The sequence below is a fragment of the Gobius niger genome (assembly GCF_951799975.1).
Source record: "Gobius niger genome assembly, chromosome: 9".
NCBI lineage: Eukaryota > Metazoa > Chordata > Actinopteri > Gobiiformes > Gobiidae > Gobius > Gobius niger.
This window is the reverse complement of record NC_136860.1, coordinates 30,351,589-30,370,791: the sequence shown is the minus strand read 5'-3', so window position 1 is coordinate 30,370,791 and position 19,203 is coordinate 30,351,589. Positions and strand designations below refer to the sequence as shown.

The 19,203-nt window shown below is 40.9% G+C and overlaps 1 protein-coding gene across 1 annotated transcript in view; it reads right to left on the bottom strand.

The window, feature by feature from the left end:
• The window catches only part of LOC306967602 (partitioning defective 3 homolog B-like), a 388,088-nt gene that overhangs the window by 186,454 nt on the left and 182,431 nt on the right, over nucleotides 1-19,203 (bottom strand). Inside the window, exon 17 of the mRNA XM_079562684.1 lies at nucleotides 2,241-2,456. Within this exon, the coding sequence (XP_079418810.1) occupies nucleotides 2,241-2,456 (216 nt within the window). The remainder of the gene's footprint in view (nucleotides 1-2,240; nucleotides 2,457-19,203) is intronic.

The window sequence follows — 19,203 nt, the reverse complement described above, 5'->3', positions numbered from 1 at the left end:
GTTGGTTACTCGGCTGGTGACGAAAGCTCGGAGGCGTCTCCAGGAGGTGGGGGCGTTCCTAGGAGGACTCAGGCAAACCTATCCCTAAAATGGCCGCCATCAGAGTTTTTACAGATTACGCAAAAATACGTGAATGTGCCAAGGCAACACTTCAGGCATGTTTTTAATGAGGGAGTGACATAATAACATGATGTGCTCTTAACAATGTGTATTAACCTATGGGGTAGATAAACAAAGTACTGTAAAATAAAGTAAAATATTGTCGCTTGTTTCAAGAAAATCAGCCTCATATTTAAGTCATAAACATGAGTCTGTAAAGATGATACAATTAGGCGCGGCTTAATACAGCACAATTATCCGTGTGTACGATGATGAGTGGAGGCGAGCGGCTGTTTTTGACCACCTCAACCCGCCCCACAAGGAAATAATTGTTCCGTGACCCAGTCCTACCCGCAGGTCGCGAGACACTCCTTACTAGCCGTGATAATAGTTTGCAGTTTGCGCTGCCCGAGACTCGAGTTTATGTACAGCGACAGGAGACAAACACGAGGCTCCATAATTCTGGCCACAGCCACTCACGGCTACATTACCGCAGTGGCTCAAACCTCAATCTCAACGCGATTTATGCGATTAAGGCTAATCGTGCCGCTCTAGTGAGAGATCAAACCACTTTGCTACTATGCCAGCTGTTTTAGTTGTCCACATTTAAACATCCTCATTATTAGTAGTAGCTGTAGTTAGCAGCACTAGATTTCAGAAGTCTCGATCATAAGCATTAACAAGACGCCCTCAAAGACTTCTCACACATGAACCTTTAAAGCACTTCACATGCTCCGTGTCTATTAGCAGCCGCCTCTCGAGTGCTGAGCGTTTGTAGAGACGGTGACAGAAGCGCCTGCCCTGTGTCGCGGTGTTGACACGGCCTATTAGTCCAAAGCGGCGTGATCTGAACAGGCCCCACTCATTACCGTGGCGCTGACGGATAAGAGTTAGCTGCTAATAACACGGCTGGGAATTACAGTAGTCCTGGATAAATATTTAAAAGGCCTAACGCGCACTGACATTGACGCATGAGGGGGAAGGAAAAGAAAACTCAATGCTTATATGTGTTGGCGCTAAGAGTCTAAGCTTGGTCGAGAGATTTCTTGATTATCTTTTAAGACTAATGAGACAAGACAAAAAATACAAATAACTTACAAGCCATAAGCAATGTCAAGAATGAATATGAGGATCTTTACTGGCAGCCAATGCACGTAACTTTGAATTGGCAAGTTATAGAAGGCAAAAATATTAAAGTGCTTAATTAAAAGTCAATGTTTGGCTTACAGTAACAGTGAAGTACTTGACTGTTGTGCTGTTTACCACAAGCAAACCTGTCAAGGAGCATCAGCATTCACAAGCCACATCCATGTGTATTTTATATTAATGATTGGATGAGCACTAGATCATTGTTTGTGTCTTTAACCCCTTAACTCCCGACCTGAACCGAGCACATTTTCTCCAGTTTGGCTTTACCCCGGTCCAAAAGCTTCCGGAAAAAAGCTGTGAAAATAGCAACAAAACTGAGACGAGAACAATGATGGAAATGTGACAAAAAAGCGATAAAACATTGACAAAAAGGGACAAAAAATGTATGAAAAAGTGGCAAAAATGTCACAAAAAAATGACAAAAATGTGACAAAATGTGACAAAAAATGACAAAAATGTAACAAAAAAATGATAAAAATTTGATTAAAAAAATGACAAAAAAATGACAAAAATGTGACAAAATGTGAAAAAAGGACAAAATGTGATAAAAATTGGACAAATAAATTACAAAAATTGGACAAAAAATGACGAATAAATGACGAATAAATGACAAAAATGTGACAAAATGTGAAAAAAGGACAAAAATGTGATAAAAATTTGACAAAAAAAATTACGAAAATTGGACAAAAAATGACGAAAAAATGACAAAAATGTGACAAAAATGTGATAAAAAATTGATGAAAAAAGACAAAAATATGACAAAAAAATGACAACAAAAATGACCAAAAAGTTACAAAAATGAGTTGAATACCCAACAAAAAAAATGATGGGAAAAAAATCTGATGACGTGGGGAAAAAGATCCTCTTGGTTCAGGCGGGAGTTAAGAGGTAAAATTCTCAACACAAATCATGGCAGAACAAACAATTACACACTCGGTTTACCTTTGCTGTACCTACTTGGTCCGACCTTATGAAGTCACGATCTTTCTTACCGTCGTCATCCTCAGGCGGTCCGTCGTAGGACTTGTCGATGGCGGCCCTGAAGCTCTCGTTGCAGCCTCTGCCTCGGACCATGTTGGCTCGCGGCCGGTGGAAGGGCAGCAGCTCGCTCTTCCTGTTCACCTCGGACATGGCGGTCTGCAGACTCTCCAACGAACTGGACTTCTTCAAACCCAGCGTCGGGCCAAGCTCCATGGGAGTTGGGGACACTGTGGGGGACACACGGAGAAGGACATGTTGAGTGTTTTATTGCAAAATAACTAAACATTTACATAATTGTGTAGGAGAGAATCAAGCAAACAAGTATTATCTATACTCTCTCATTTCAGTATATCACTTTCCTCCAGAAAGTTTCCTCCATTTAATACTTAATAAACTTCCACACTTTATCACTACCCACATTTTGATGCACTATTTTGACAGTCAATTCATTTTGGGTTGAAATAAAAAAAATTGGTAATTACTAAATAAAAAATAAATATAGACCACAACATGAAAATGGCACTATGAGGAGTAAGGGCAAATGTACCCACCTTGCCAATCAAGAATACATTTATTCATAATACTTATCATTATTATATTATAAATCATTTTAGGTTTTGATAAGAAGATGACTTTGGCCATTTCATCAAATCTATACTTGTTTATACAATGCCTGACCAAAATAAAAGCCACCACCGAGATTTATGACCATACCGCCTTTGCTCTGCCCGATCCCGTCAGACCTCGGAAGCTAAGCAGGGAAGGGCATGGTCCGAACTGGGATGGGAGACTGTTTGGGAATACCAGGAAGCCTGGCGAATGTAGTCAGTAAGTGAGGTGGTCAGAGGGGCAGACTGGTTGCCTCGCTTCCGTCAGTCTCCCCCAGGACAGCTGTGGCTACAATAGTAGCTTACCACCACCGAGTATGGAGTGAATGAACAATGCACGAAATTGTAAAGCGACTTTAAGTGTCTATATAAGACTAATACATTATAATTATTATTAATTAACTGTTCTTATCTGGTGTGGCTGCAGGTGGTCCGGTCCAGGTTCTGCAGCACTAATTGCCCCGAAGAGTGAGATCAGCTGACGACCTGAACACCCTGAATGACAGGGTTATTCCAGTGGATTTCTTCTATCTGACGGCACAGGCACATTCTAAGATGACAATGTCAGGATTCATCAGGCTCACATTGTGAAAGTGGTTCATTTTCACACATGGATTGGCCACAGAGTCCAGATCTTAACCCCATTGAGACTCTTTGGGTTGTGCTGGAGAAGGCTTTGTGCAGTTTTCACACTCTCCCATCATCAATACAAGATCTTGGTGAAAAGTGAATGCAGCACAGGATCTTTTGACATTGGAGAAGCTTATTGAAACAATGCCGTAGCGAGTGCTGTAATCAAAGCTAAGGGTGGTTCAACAAAACATCAGAGGGTGTGATCTTTTTGGTTTCTTGGGGAGTTTGTTTGCTTTGTGTAGAGAAAGAAAACTAGAAAATAACATGGAATAAATCGAAACCAAAGTCTAAGCAGTCACAAAGCGGATTCAAAAACTCCCAAATCAAAATATGTGTTTTTTTTTTCTTTTGTTCAATTTCTGACTGTAGGGTTAAACTTTGAACAAAAAAAAACACTTGATGCAGTTAACTATGGTGTTGTTGAGTGTGTGATGGATGCGAGGTGTGCGTCTCTGCCACTGCCTCTCCATCGATCATCTCAAGTACTGCAGGCCCGGGGAAATATTACAGAGGGAGGGAGGGAGATAGGCCCAAGAATGATGAGGACAACACACCGAGATGAGAGAGAGCTTCAGTGGAGGTATTCACCAGAGAGAAGGGGAGGGGTATGATACGGGAGATGAACTTTGTTGCACAGAAATCGAGGTTTTATACGGCGCTACTGCAAAGGTTAATAAAAAAGTAGGAAAGGTAACTCGGATATTAAAACACAGAAATTGATCCATGGTGTCTCTAAGTGTTGATTAATGTTTGCAGTAAGATAAAGCTTAAAAAGTTAATCTTGTACTTGCCAGATGAACTCATAAAAGTGAACATATCATGTATAAATGTGGCTTTTTTGTGCACCTCAGCGTTGATATTTTACATTTTTTTAATAATTTGAAATTAGAGGCCGACGTATAAGAGTTTTTCTAAGGCCAATGTCGATATTTTGGGATGTTAATTGGCCGTTGCCGATATGCTCGGCCGATATTTTGGTCAATTTTTCCAAATGTCTGGTCTATAATCCTGTCAAAACAAATACTTGGCCGCTCCAGCACTGGCCGATTTCATTTTATTACTTTAGGTGATCCAATCATTGTTTCTGTCCCAGCTTTGATTAGGGACAGAAAATAGTTGTCGTTAGCATTAGCATATTGTTACTAGCCGCGGCATTTTGCACGGCTATCAAAAATACAATAGTGGAGGTTAAAACTAACTCAGCGATTGAATTCTCCAGATTCTGCACTTCAATATTGTCCATATTGAAAGTTTAGTGAAACTTGTGTTTAACAAACTTGAAGCTATCCAATTTTCATTGTGATGTTTCTCACCTTCCCTGAGGCTTAGGGAGTTGTGGGAGTTTTAGTAAAATCCCCAAATATTGGCCCGATATATTGGTCGGTCTCTATTTGAAATGATGTGCTAATATATGAAAAAGATAGAAAGGAAGTGGGAATGATCAATGAATACAAGCTTTCATTTTTCAGTAATGGCATGCAAGCAAATCGATGGCGCCATGATGAACATATGTTGAGTGCAGAATGTGTTTGCTGATGGATTATGGGCTATGGACAGTTTTGTGTTCCAGTTATCATGCAACAAAACAAATCACATGAAATATAGGAAATACAAAGCTCCATGATTGAAGCAAAATACTAATCCAGGTATGTTTTTGATGAAGGAAAATTGTACTATCATTACAAGCTCAAAAAATATGTGTGTCCCTGTTTTAAAAGATTTAACCGTCTATACTTTAGTTCCAATATGAAAACAAAGTAGCTTTGTTGGCCTAAAATCTTATAGCATTAAAGTAAATAATAAAACAAACTGCATTGACCGACATACTTGAGCCGTGGATACACAAAGGTACAAATGCCAGTATGTTGTTTATGCAAACCGGTTAAAGCAGTACTAAGTAACTCTTGCCACTACAGGCCACAAGCGCAACTGCAGGTGTAGTAGCAAGTTATGAATTTTTCACTTATTAATTGTCTTGGTAAGTAAATACTACGCCGACAGGAAAGGCTAAGGGAGTTAGGGTTACTGTGCATCCAATTATACAATGGAAATATTTTTTTTCACTCAAACTTGGCTGTAAATACTGTTTAAAGTGACGTTAGCCCGCAGTTAGCTTTGCCTGTTAGCATGTTAGCTTCTTCTTCGTGATTCCATTAGTGCGTATTGCTTTCTCCGGACTGGTGGCAGTCAAGTAGCAAACATGGTTTTCTGTCCAGAGACACCAGGGGGAGATGAAAGACCCTCCAATCATCCCATAAACACTTGTATTACCCCCACAGGGACTACGGAAGGATTTATTAAGGTAAACACGTTACTTATTACTGCTTTAATGAGATAAGTAGCAAACCGAAACCAATGCACACTAATACAAGAGGATCGCCCATGACAAGCTTCCCAAAATGATACAGTCATTATTTATTCATTATTTATTCAGTAGACGAGCAGAAGCAAGGCTGTCGATCCATCGGACCTTGATCACCAACAACCACTCAATCGTTCACACAGGGAAGTTGGGGTGAGTGTCTTGCCTAAGGACAAAACAACAGTCTTCATTTGCGGGAGCTGGGATTCTAAATTCCAACCTTCCAACCATGAGATCTGCCATCTGAGCCACTGTGGCACCGCAGAAGCCAGGGAAGATTACTCGTTTTAGGCAAAATGATAAAAGTCGCCACTTTTGTATTATCATCATATCTTAGCTGAGCAAACAAAGCCACATAATCATTATCTTACTCTTCCTGATGATGTGTCACAATATCCCCGTGTTTTACGTTTTCCACTAATGACGGAACCATTTGCGTTGTGCATTGTGTGTTGGATTAGTCACACTATGCAGTAGTAAGTAGCTGAGTTGCAAAGTTGGCTCGGAGTTCTGCCTGGCACTCGCCGCCACTGCTTCCCTCATTGGTACGGGGGCCTTGGTAATTGTTTAGGAAAACAAGCAGATAAAGTAATGTGCGCTTGCAATTTGCTCTGTCACCTTAAGCGGGGAAGACGACGGCGCAGGTGTGGGGGGTTTTCGTCTGGGGAAAAGTGCGGTGGCAGAGAGTAATGGGGAGAGGGGAGGAGCGGAGCGGGCGGCCTGCCAACTCAAAACACGGGTAATCCTCAAATACGCGCGCACACACTGGCGAAGTCACAGAGAAAGGCATTTTGGATTCCTTCCTGGCTGCGGCTTGTCGATATGATGCCACCGTGATTCATGAGAGCTAAGGCTGCATCACTTTAGCTAATGATTCCCAATACACAGAGCGCAGGGGATGAGAGAGAGGGAACGGGAGAGAGGGGAGGCTGATGTGACAGGCGCATCTATTTAAACAGCCATCAACTAAACACACAAAGTCCCATACATAATGTGGAGCAGCTCGTGTTGACAGGAGAATGCAGAACAACAAACTGATGTTTTTTCAAGCTATAGTTTGAAACGGGGGATTTAACGAGATTACGGACAAGTTTGTGAATGATCCAAAATACAAACATCTCTCCGGCGATGCAGGTAGAGGGACATGTGTTCAGTGGAAAAATCCCTTGCAGTCTTGTGCAACAACATTCTGCCACTAACCGTCATTAGAATGTATCAAGCCTCTTTTAGCTACTAAGGGCATGAGGTGGTGGGCGAAGTGGACTGAGGCTCGTGAGTCAAAAGAGGTTACAATGGATGTGCTTGTTTATCCATGATCAACAAATCCTGTGATCTCATATTGCCATTTCAAAATGAATGTATTGCTTATGTTAATATGTTTAAAGGTGCGTTATGCAACTTATAATGCGAAAAATGTGTTTATATTTGTGTATATTTGACCTTGTAGTGACCCACTGTATGAGTGGTCAGCATGGCGCCTTAACTTTCCATCACTGTGGTCTCTACAACCCTCCAGGATGAATTGTTTTGTAGGTTTCTGGAAAAAGGGTCCGTCAGCAGTGAAAATCTTCCAACCAGTTGATCCTGGAGCGTCCTACAGACCATTGTGATGGAAAGTAAAGGCGCCATGCTGACCACTCATACAGCCACTGGGTCACGACAAGGTCAATTACACATAAATATCAACTTTTTGTTCCACATAAAAAGTTACATAATGCTCCTTTAAGTCTGAAATGGCAAATCTATTGTATATAAATCATATAGAGGCCGTTCCTTTCAGTATCATGGGCAAAGACGGGAATTCATCACAGCCCTAAACCTTTATGTCCACTTTCTACCAATACTAGTATAGTAAATCACATAGACCTAACTTCGGGTCTAATGATACTCCCCCCAGGATTTTTTTTTAAGGCATATAGGCAATATTGAGTATGTTTTGGGTATTTTAACTGGTGTTTTGATCACTGCTGAGTGAATTTACATTTCTCAAAATAATCATGGGTGACAGGGTGATTGTGGGTCCTGACGCCAAACCAGTTGAGAATCACTGCCCTATACAACAGGGGTAGGCCCATATTGGCCTTCAAGCAAAAAAGATGAGAAGCCATGACCCAAATACGACTTAGACTTCAAATAAGTAAAAAAAAAACTGAAATTATGACAAAAACAAGCTGATACTAATCATTTTAACAGAGAAGTAGTGATACTATACTTTTTCTATTCATAAATATTGAAATAAATGGAAAAAGCTCATGACCCACCGAAAACAGTTCCGCGACCCACCAGTTGCAACCCACTGGTAAAGGGTTATAGACAGGAGCCTTCATTTGGGTCGAGGATAAATAACAGAGAGACTTTTATAATTTGTGACATCACTAAAGCTAAACCTTTTGTTAATTGCAAACATGGTCATCAATACTCCCCACCGACGGAGCTTTTAATGTGGACACGTGAATATGCCACGCGCTGAAATAATCCCCTGAGGTTAATAGAAGCCTGGTTTGTACAGGCGCGTGGTCTATGGACAGCAAGAGCGATATGTCAGTTCAAACAAATTGGGTTTATGCTGAAATGAATAGGCGGATGAGTTGAACTCTGAGTAAAAGCCCGGACGGACACTGGCTGATCAGGGCTCATAAAGTAGTTTGCTGTGAGTAGCAGGATTTGTGTCATAAATGTAATTACAGCTGTCCGACTGGAAGATGATCGAATTAAGCTGCTTTTAAAGAAAGAGATAGAAGGGGGAGCGAGGGGGAGGGGAGCGACACGGGAGGAAAGCGGTATGAGGGAGATAATGTATGAGCGCGGGCGGATGGCAATGGGAAAATAACCCCAGTTTGGCAAAGCTTGGCCTGAGTTTTATTGCTATTTTCAAACAATAAAACAGGTACAACCACTGCCCTATCTTGGATACTGTATACTGTAGTAAGGCAGGATAGCTATCTGAAGGATTAAGATATTATGCATGTATTTCAGGTTTTTGGCAGATGCATTTTGATGAATGAAAAGTAAAACGTCTTCATATAAATAATACTTTTAAGCCTTTGTTACCATGGAACACGCCTGGTGACTGAGAGAGTGAAACAGGCAAAGCAAACTCCACACAGAGAAGCCACCACACTGGGATCTTTCTGCAGTGTGGTGATTGGTTGCCATTTTGCCACCAGACAAAAAAAACTTGGCTACTCATAGTCAGATGGCAATAACAGAGTATTTGATTTTAATTTTACACAATTTATTCCATGCCATGTTTCTTTTCTGACTTATGTGCATTTTTTTCTTGTCTTATAAGATTTTTAGGTGTCATATTTCAAGGATTGTAAAATTGGGAACCTGCTCTCGTCTCCACTGTACTATAGTTAAAGGAACAGGCCACCGTTTTTCCACACTGAGATATGTTCTTACCTGAGCTTAGACGAGTTGATGCATACCGGTCTGGTCTTTATGCGTGCGCTCAGTCATGCACAACGACCAAAGATGTTGCTAGCATTTGGCCTCTCCCAGCATATTCCTATGGCTCCAAACCAAGCAACCAAGCTCTTCCACGGGCACACACAAAGACCAGACAGGTACGCATCAACTCGTCTAAGCTCAGGCAAGAACATATCACAGAATGGAAAAACTGTGTGTCCTCTAGTCACGCAAAAAGGCCAAAGATGTTGTCAGCATTTGGCCTTTCCCAATGTATTCCTATAGCTCCAAATGGGGTGAAGTTTGAGGCGACCACGCTCTTCCACGGGCACGGACAAAGACCAGACAGGTACATATCAACTGGTCTAAGCTCATGTAAGAACATATCTCAGTATGGAAGAACGGTGACCTGTTCCTTGAAAAGAAGCAGTCATAGCCAAGACCAGTTTTGTCACAGCGGTTTCATTCAGGTTTCAGATGGCATGTGTTTATGTTTATGTTTTACTGTAATTGATTAATTTTATGTTGATGTTTTTATTGATTCTATTTGTTTTCTTGTATTTATGCAACTGTGAAGCACTTTGAATTGCCTTGTGTATGAATTGTGCTCTACAAATAAACTTGCCTTTATCTGAGGCAAGCGCTACATGCTAGCAGTGGTTATTTACATGGAAAAGTGTAGGGAAAGTACCGTAAAATGCAGAGTTGGACCCACTCCTGGTCTCTGATGATTATGACTCTGGCGGCTGCGCGCTGGTGTTATATTTTGTTGATGAGACACTTCACAAAGACTCTCTATCAGACTCTGCCAGACTCTGTCCCAGCTTGTCTCTGGTCGTACGACGGTTCTATTTTAAATCTTTGCCCATGTTTCACTGTAAGACCTAAGACCTGCAATTTTGAGCTATGACCTAAGATTTTCCCTACGACGTTTGTCTCAGATCGTCCAATCGCTCCACTTTTGAACATATTGTAGTCCAATTTAGGTCTATTTCCGATCATTTAAAGGTCTGGTTTTGTCCTGACTTCTTAATGAAGGCCTGGTGGTACTTGGAAGGTCAAATATTATATGAGGTGGTAACATTTTTGAGAAATCATGCAGGATGTTATATAAAATGCTTGCTTGGCAGTGGAAAAATGGACATTGGGAAGACTGCCATTAGATAAACAATGAATGAGACAGAAATGGACTGATAACAAGGGAGTGCAGCGGAGGAAAAAAAAAAAAATACCATAAGAAGAATGAAAAACACTAAGATAAAGAGTGCCAAGATATCCCAGGGCTATTTTGTTGGCAAGAAGGCACCGTGCTACTTTCAAAGTCAAAATTACACCAAGGAGCTGTGGCTTTGCAGAGGCAGGCTGCAGCAGTAACAAAGAGGCTGATTAACGGCAGCGCCACTTCCTCTGCAGCGGCTCGCTCTTTAGACGCTCGCACGGAGAGAAAGCTGCTATTTAAAGCCATACACCGCGGAGAGAATGCAGTTCTGCTTCATCACTGATGTGTTTCAATCAAGACACAGCCACTGCTCCAAGTCACCGAGCGCCGGGATGTGCTCGGAGTGGGGCTGACAACTGTGACAACTGTTGTAATCAGGGAGCGTGACGTGGAACAACATGCAACATCTGAGTGATCGCTAACTTTAACGATATTTTGGCCGATTTTGTTAAAGTTACTGAGCATAAAACTGACAAAGTTTCTGTACATGATAAAAGGAGATTCTTGTGACAATTAATAGCAATATCCGTCCTCCAGAGAGACAGGTTAGACCGGGGGTGCCCAAACTTTTTGTCTCTGAGGGCCAAAATGAAAAAGTTCCTGTGGGTCGCGGGACAAACAGGGCGATGTCATACATGTGCATTTGATTCTATCTACGCAAATAACATGTTACATTAAAACAAATGTTAACTATGGCAAAAGCCAAGTTTTAGTCGAACAAAATCAACAACTGTAGAAATATAGTGCAAAATGTAAATAACAACACCTGTATCTGCAGCACCTACAGTGACTTTGCCTCATTCATTTAGTAACTCAAAGTAAATGCCCTATTAGATCATTTTGAAAGTTTCAGTTCAGCATATATTATTTTATAAGTAAAAAAAAAACCTAGACATCACAACAGTGTTTCCTTAACGTTTCGAAAGGAGTGAAACAGCGCCCCCAATTTGACGCTGGTGGTCAAAAAGTGTACTGCATCCATATCTACCACTGAGAATGAATGGGAAGAGAGTTAGTGTTAACATCATTATGTAGGTCACTCTCTGGCGGGCCAACGGTATTGTTCCGGCGGGCCAAATTTGGCCCACGGGCCCCACTTGGGATAGACTGAAAGTGACTAAGCTGAAAGTGTCAAGTTTGAGGACAAGGTATCTAAATGAAGTGACTAAAACTGGGCATTTGCTTGATGCTTTAAAAGAAAATGCACAGTAGTTAAATCATGACGATGGCGAATTGCTTTGTGTTTAGTGTGGCCGTTACTTCGGTTGGCATGAAGCGGTTATTTTTGGATAGCAGCGATGCCCAATCATCACTTGGCCATAACTGTAACTGCATCCTATTAACTTGTCAAACAAAGACTGAAAGGATTTGTCAGCGCAACTGCCCAACAATTAACATTAGAATTAACAGATATTTCAATAAATGTGTCTGCCAAATTGAATGCAGTGGGTTTTCACAGAATAAAATGCAGAGATGACAATCACAGGTTTTTATTACAATTTGCAATACGAGCTATAGAATATTACTGCTACAATGAAGTTTATGTACACACACATTTTGAATTAGGGCCACTGACTGAGGTACCTAAAATTAGAGATCGACTGATGTAGGTTCTTCTACAGCCGATGCACTTTTTTTTTTTTATTTGGCTGATGCCGATATGCACGATTTTTCAAATTTTTGAAAACATCTCTTCTACAATCCTGTGTATGAAGCATCTAAACTGTAACATGTGTCAGTGTTGAACTATGACAGTCGGAGGTGCTTTGTTAGAGCCTTAGGGCTGATTTATTCAGGACATTCATGTTTGGTAGGTACATAAGTCTCTGTCTCACGTTTCGGATTTTATAAGCAAAATATACAGACATTTATATGGTTAGTGTGTTTTTAATGCAGGGTAGCTGATGCGCTAGACTTGCACTAGCCTCGCGCCACGAAACTCTTCAAACATAAGAACTGCATGAATTACAAAAAAAATATCTCCAGAAATCAGCAACACTCTGGATAACTAGGAAAGGAGGTCCTATGTGAAAAATCCTGAAATATCCCTTTAATATAGAAGGTGCAGTTACACATATGACCTGAGGTGGCGGTAGTGAGTATAATAATGGCCACCCTGCATCTAACCCCTTTAAACAATGGCTCAAACTGAATCAAACTTGTGGACATAACAGAAGTTTATCATATTTTATTATAAAACTTTTCTAATTTGCATTATTTGTAATGATGCATGTAAATGTATTAAGTATTTTTATGTCTTAGGGACCAGGTCTGCGAACTAGCTGTTAGCTATAAGGCCTTTGAACATGGCATCGGTTATTTGTAACAATGCACAAGCTTAAAGGGACTAGATGCAAGTTAGTCATTTTATACTCACTACTGCCACCTCAGGTCAGACGTGTAACTGCACCTTCCATATTAAGCTCGTGCATGACGGCACTTCGGACCCGAATTAACACAGTGCAGGATTTTAGTTGTGGTGAACAGGTCTGAGCTCATTCTACACATTAGGACATGGCTGGAACATGTAGGGGGAGGAAAATACTTAGTTTTAGTCTCACATCTAGTCCCTTTAAGGTTGTACGTTGGGTGCGCAGTGATGTAAACACCACAACTATGTTCACCACAAACAAAAAATAAACGCAGCAAACGATAAAAATCCAAAAAGTCGTACGTCCAGTTGTGACTTGGGCTTAAAATATGCAAAAGTTCAATTTTAGTCAGGATTTTCCTAATTTTGTTATACTGCTTTGGTCTTATTTTGATACAACATACAAAAACATGCTTACTAGATTAGCTCAAATTGAATGGAACTGAATTGAATGGCGCTGTGTTGAAATGGTAAATCGGATAATCCATTTTATTTTTTGTCATTGCCCTTTATTCCATCAAAATACCATCCAAGTTTTCAACAATTAAACAAAATATGTACCGCCATTTATTTGTATAAAGTTGTTGTATGACATACATTTTTCTGTATCTGTCGGTATGCTCCTGGAATAAATGGAGTTCTCGGGCTAATCTAATGGAGAGCTATACACTTACTTTCACATCCACTCATCCCCCGAGACACAAAACCCCTTTGAAAATGAATCCATCACGGACTATAACACTGATTAGTCCAGAAACAAATTACATCTCGCTCTCCCCGTCTCCCAGCATCATGCAATACCTCTCCTGTATACGTAAAGTACATGTCCGTGTGATTAGAGAGGCTTGATGCAGATAAATGGACACAGCGGGCAAAGAAGACAGCTGCGGCCATCTTGTGATTACCCCTCAACTTTTATTTATTTATTTAGGACGAGAGACGACGGCGAGAGGTCAAAGGGCGTTCAATACACAGAGGTAGAGAGCCTGCAAGTACAATTAGACGTCTGGCAGCGCAAACCATCAGAGACAGGAGAGAGGGCGTACAAGTGTCTGCACATGTCCACTTGATCAAAATGTACCGTAAGCAGAGGAGAATAATGCAATTCAATGACAAGGAAATCTGATTATCCGTGCATTACTACGTGGTTTGATCATGTTTCAAGATTTCTAAGCATGTACGTATGTGCAGGTGCCCAAAATGGCTGGCTTACGGTCACATCAAGCCCAACAGTAAAGACTTTCAGCCTGCTACACCACGAAGCTCTTAGTTTCTCCTCTGCTACATTTATAAACTGTCAGTGCTCGTATCACTGTGAAAGGAAAAGATAGAAAAGGCTGCAGAAATTATAACAATGTAACATAATACATTAACAATAAAAACATTATTTTGAGGGTCTCCGCTTTGATATTTTATATTTAAAAAGGCAAGAAGAATGCAATGACACACTAAAAGCTAAAAAAAAAAAAGAGTCAATTCTGCATTCTGTATGTCACCTTCAATGTAGCCTGGCATCCAGAATGATCCCCCTCTGTGTATTTTATACATGGGGGGGATATCAGTCTGGGCACAGAGCTGGCTGTTGCCGCCAAATTCAAACAGATTCATGCAATCAGAATCGTTTATTTGTAGTCACGTGTTGTGCATGAGCAGCGTCACGCTTGGGATATGGAAGTTCCTTCACTAACAATCTACAAGCAGCGCCCCGGGAGAGCTGAGATTTTTTTTCTAATCAGTGATAAATGACCAAAAACACATTGACAGGAGGTGAGTTTAGTGATTCATAATTCTGTTCTAATGCAAAAAAACGCTAATAACGGCACTAACTTCCTTTCGCTGATTGGTTTACTCCGCTTCCTGTTTGCTTGCGTATGTCACGCTGTAGAAATCAAGTTGATGCGGAGTCCAGTCTCTGACTTCCTGATTTGCTTGAGTAGAAAATGTGCAAAAATAATGTATTTTTCGGTCACAAACGTAGATCTATGGTGCCAAATGAAGTTTACTCTACTACAAGAAAATAATGTGACTACCACAGCTCAGACACTTAAAAAAAAAAAGGGGGTATTATGCTTTTTTCAATCACATAGCACCAGTCTATATCACACTACAATGATGCCGAAACCTTCTGTTGGTCTGTAAATGCAGTAAACTGCCTTGTATAAAATTGCTCTCTCAAAATGTCTTGAAATAGGCCTCTGTCTCTTTAAGAACCCCCCCCCCCCCCCCCCTTTAATACAACTGTACATCTATAAATACATTCAAACTGATGTTCTGTGGCAAAATGTTTTTCTTTGGGGTTTTTTTCATCATATTTTATTCTAATCTACTTATGCACTCCCTTATAATTTTATAGTGTTATAGTTTTTTATGGTATATTGAAAATCGCTGTATAAATCCAAGAGATTATTATTATTTACCAACCACGTTTTATGCTTCATGTTGCACGTTTGCACCGAAGAAAATGTCTAGTTTGTGAGCCTGTAAAAGCAATAAAAGGATCTGATCTGAAACAACATACTTGGGACAAGGGCCTGATGTTGCTACTACTACTAAAGAGCTCACAATGCAATACTATCCCACATCAGTGTCCATAATATAAGTTTACCCACTGTTCTTAAAACTGCTAGAGGATAACACTAAATCGCTATTTATCACACTGGGTCAAGCTACTGTCGTACTATCTCTGTCAGAGCCTTGACTGTGGTGCTCAGACTCTCAGCCACTGCGTAACAGTATGACGCTCTGAGAGGGTATTTATCCCATTTCTGTGAAAGCAAGACTTGAATGGTAGGACTAGCACAATGTCTCAAGTTCATGTCTCCGGGTCCTGCACTGATGGTAAATAAACTTCTCCTGTATAAGACATCCAGACCACTGCCTTTTCTTCATCTGTCCTCTCGAACACCATTGTTAATTCTCTAACAAAGACAAATGACTCCTAAGTGACTGAATGGTTACCTTTATTTAACCTCTTACCACCCGCCTGAACCTAATGCATTCTGTCCTCTTTGGCTATTATATAGGCCTGTGTAACACCTCATTTGAAAGCTAAGACCCACAAAACTGATCTTATTCCTCATGTTAGGACGGGGCCTTTCTGTGTGGAGTTTGCATGTTCTCCCCGTGTCTGCGTAGGTTTCCTCCGGGTACTCCGGTTTCCCCTACCACTAAAAACATGTGCAATAGGTGAATCCTCCAGCCAGGTGATTCTGACCATCAGCCTGGCTCCACATCATGGAGATGGGTCCCCGGGCGCGGCACTGCCGTCGACCACTGCTCCTTACGGGTCGCCCCAGCGGCATCGAAGGATGGGTTAAATGCAGAGGACAAATTTCCCTACGGGGACAATAAAGTAAACAAACAAACAAACAAACATGTTGTTGCTGTGTTGTGTCACCTTTGTTATGTTTTTTAATTTTGGTCAGATTTTTTGTTGAGTTTTTGTAATTTTTTGTTGAGTTTTTGTCACATTTTTGTTGAATTTTTGTCATTTTTTTGTTGAATTTTTGTTGAATTTTTGTTGAATTTTTGTTGAGTTTTTGTCACTTTTTTGTTGAATTTTTGTCACTTCTTTGTTGAATTTTTGTCAAATTTTTGCTGAATTTTTGTCACTTTTTTGTTGTGTTTACATCCTTGTTTTCTTCTCATTTTTTGTGGCTGTTTTGGTGCTTTTTTCCCAAGAAGCTTTTTGATTAGGGTAAAGCCAAACTGGAGAAAATGGGATCCGTTCAGGCGGGAGTAAAGAGGTTAACTAAATAAGGCTCAGCAGGTTAAGTCTAAAAGCTGCATATTGTGAGCATGATTAGAAAATACTATAGTTTATGTTCCCTTTGTTAAAGTGTGTTGCAATGACTTCCATAAACACATTTTACTGGAGTTGAAAAAAATAAAACGGCTGAGCACAAAGGGCTGGGAAGATCAGAAAAAAAGACAACACCCGAACAAAGAAATGGGCAGAGATAAGATATTTGGGTGTGAGCGTGCGGGGGGGGAATGAAGGAAAGACACGCGACTCTCCAAAGACGGAGTTTTGGCAGCGCCTTGTCAATGTGCTTCAAAGTCAAAATTGCACTGGGGACGCATTCAGACAATGGATCACAGCCGCCTTCCCCAGTGCATCACACACACACACACAAGCTGAATTTTCATAAAGATGTTCATGCTAAGCCCCTCGGACAGTTTGTCACAGTCTAAGCCTGAATGGCGTTGGCAAGAAGGAGCGCGGCGGAGGGGAGAGGTGGAAGTCGTGGTGGGTGGAGGAAGGACATGTGTAGACAAAACACAGACAATAAACGGCGAGAGGACAAGAAAAGATGACAAGCGTTTTGGAATTGTTTAGTACTACTTTTTAAAGTTGGTGTCAACAAAGTGAACAATTTTTCGCATAAAAAACACATTTTATTCTTCCACTTACTCTTGCTAGGTGTGGTTATAGAACTGCTGTGTCCGTGTTTGTTGCAGATTTTTCCCCCTTTTGTTCCATGCCACTTCCTTGTTTGCTTCTAGAGCACTTTAACAGATTTGTGTTATCATATTCCTCAAAATCAGCTTGAGGGCCAGACTTTCTATGATGGAGGGCCGGTTTTGACCCCCTGGCCTGACGTTGCCAACTCCGGCTCTATGGGAAAAACTATTTCTGGGTGTCACAAACAAACTGCGACAAGTGAGAGGGGGTAGTAACCTTTATAGATTTATTGGATCTGACTATTAGGGCTGGGACTATACACTTTCGCTACGATCCAAGGGGCCGTTAAGATACGTATTGCTATGCAGTAAGTAATAATGATAAGCAACATGTTTACCTTAAAGGGGCCAGATGCAAGTTGGCCATTTTATACTCACTACTGCCACCTCAGGTCATACATGTAACTGCACCTTCTATATCAAGCTCGTGCATGACGGCACTTTGGACCCAAAGTAACAACTTTTTAAGAGACAGTGCAGGATTTTAGAGGCAGTTGCGGTGAACAGGTCTGAGCTCATTCTACACCATAAAATGTATAAAAATAAACAAAAGTCATGTGTAATGTATTTTGACATTTATTGAAGTGTTAAAGCAATACAAAATAACTTGTTTACCATAATAAATCTTCTCCGTAGTCCCTCTGGGAATATTATTAGTGTTACTGGGATGATTGGAGGGTCTTTCATCTCCCCCTGGTGTCTCTGGCCAGAAAACCACAATTGCAACTTGACTGCCACCGGACCGGAGCAACCAATACACACTAATAAAATCACAAAGAAGAAGCTAACAGGCTAACGGGCAAAGCTAACTGCGGGCTAGCGCCACTTTAAACAGTATTTACAGCCAAGTTTGAGTGAAAAAAAAAATTCCCATTGTGTAATTGGATGTACAATATCCCTCTATCCCTTTGCCTTTTCTGTCAGCGTAGTATATACTTTCACGGACAATTAATGTGTAAAAAAACGCAACATGCTATGATACCTGCAGTTGCGCTAATGACCTCTAGGGGCAAGAGTTACTTAGTACTGCTTTAATATTGAAAAGTGCAAAGTGCTGTGTTACTGGAAAAAAAGGAATGCATGATCTAAATGCCTCCAAACACAAGTATTGAAAGTGTTGCGATACTTGATAAAGTATGATCGATACTTGGTATTGAAGCAAAAAAGTATTGCGATCCGATATTTTGTCCCAGCCCTACTGACTATCTATTACCCACTTGGAACACCTTGCTTCACAGCTTAAAAAATATGGTCTCCTATGAATGATCTAATGCTGCCCTCATCCACATCCTGCTTTGCAAATTCAGAATAAATTTGTGAAATACTAATGTCCCGCAGTCAAAGTCTAGCTTCAGCCTTGGCTCACATATGTTTTGGCCTAGATGTGCATTACTCTGTGTCTACTCTCATCTCAAAACCACAGACAAACAATCATCTCCTCCTCTCTCCTCCCTGTAAACTTTTCATCATCTCTGCAGGTATTTATTCCCCACCACGTGTTTTTACAGTGAAGTGCGCCTCTCACATTCGCACGGCGCTCGGGGCAGTCCCCATCTCCAAAGGAAAACACGGCTCCCCGTTCTTGTCCTGTCAGCACATTTCCCTGACTGCGTCCCATTTAAAGTGGTTTTGATATGAGCCCGTGTGTTGAACCAGTTTCCAGCTTTCACTCGAGCTGTCAGGGTTTTAAAGGGGGCCTAATTGGAAGCCCTCCAGTGCGGCTTGATTTATTTATTACTGTCCTATAGTCAGTGTTATTGTATGTCCACAGTTGATTTATCATGGGGATGTCTTTGTCAGCATCTGCCAACACAAAGAAGCACGTCAGGCACGTCTGACCACAAAAGCTTTGCACTTCCAGTAAATGGAGGGATCGTTTCTTCTATTAAATACTGTGTTGGCCAAA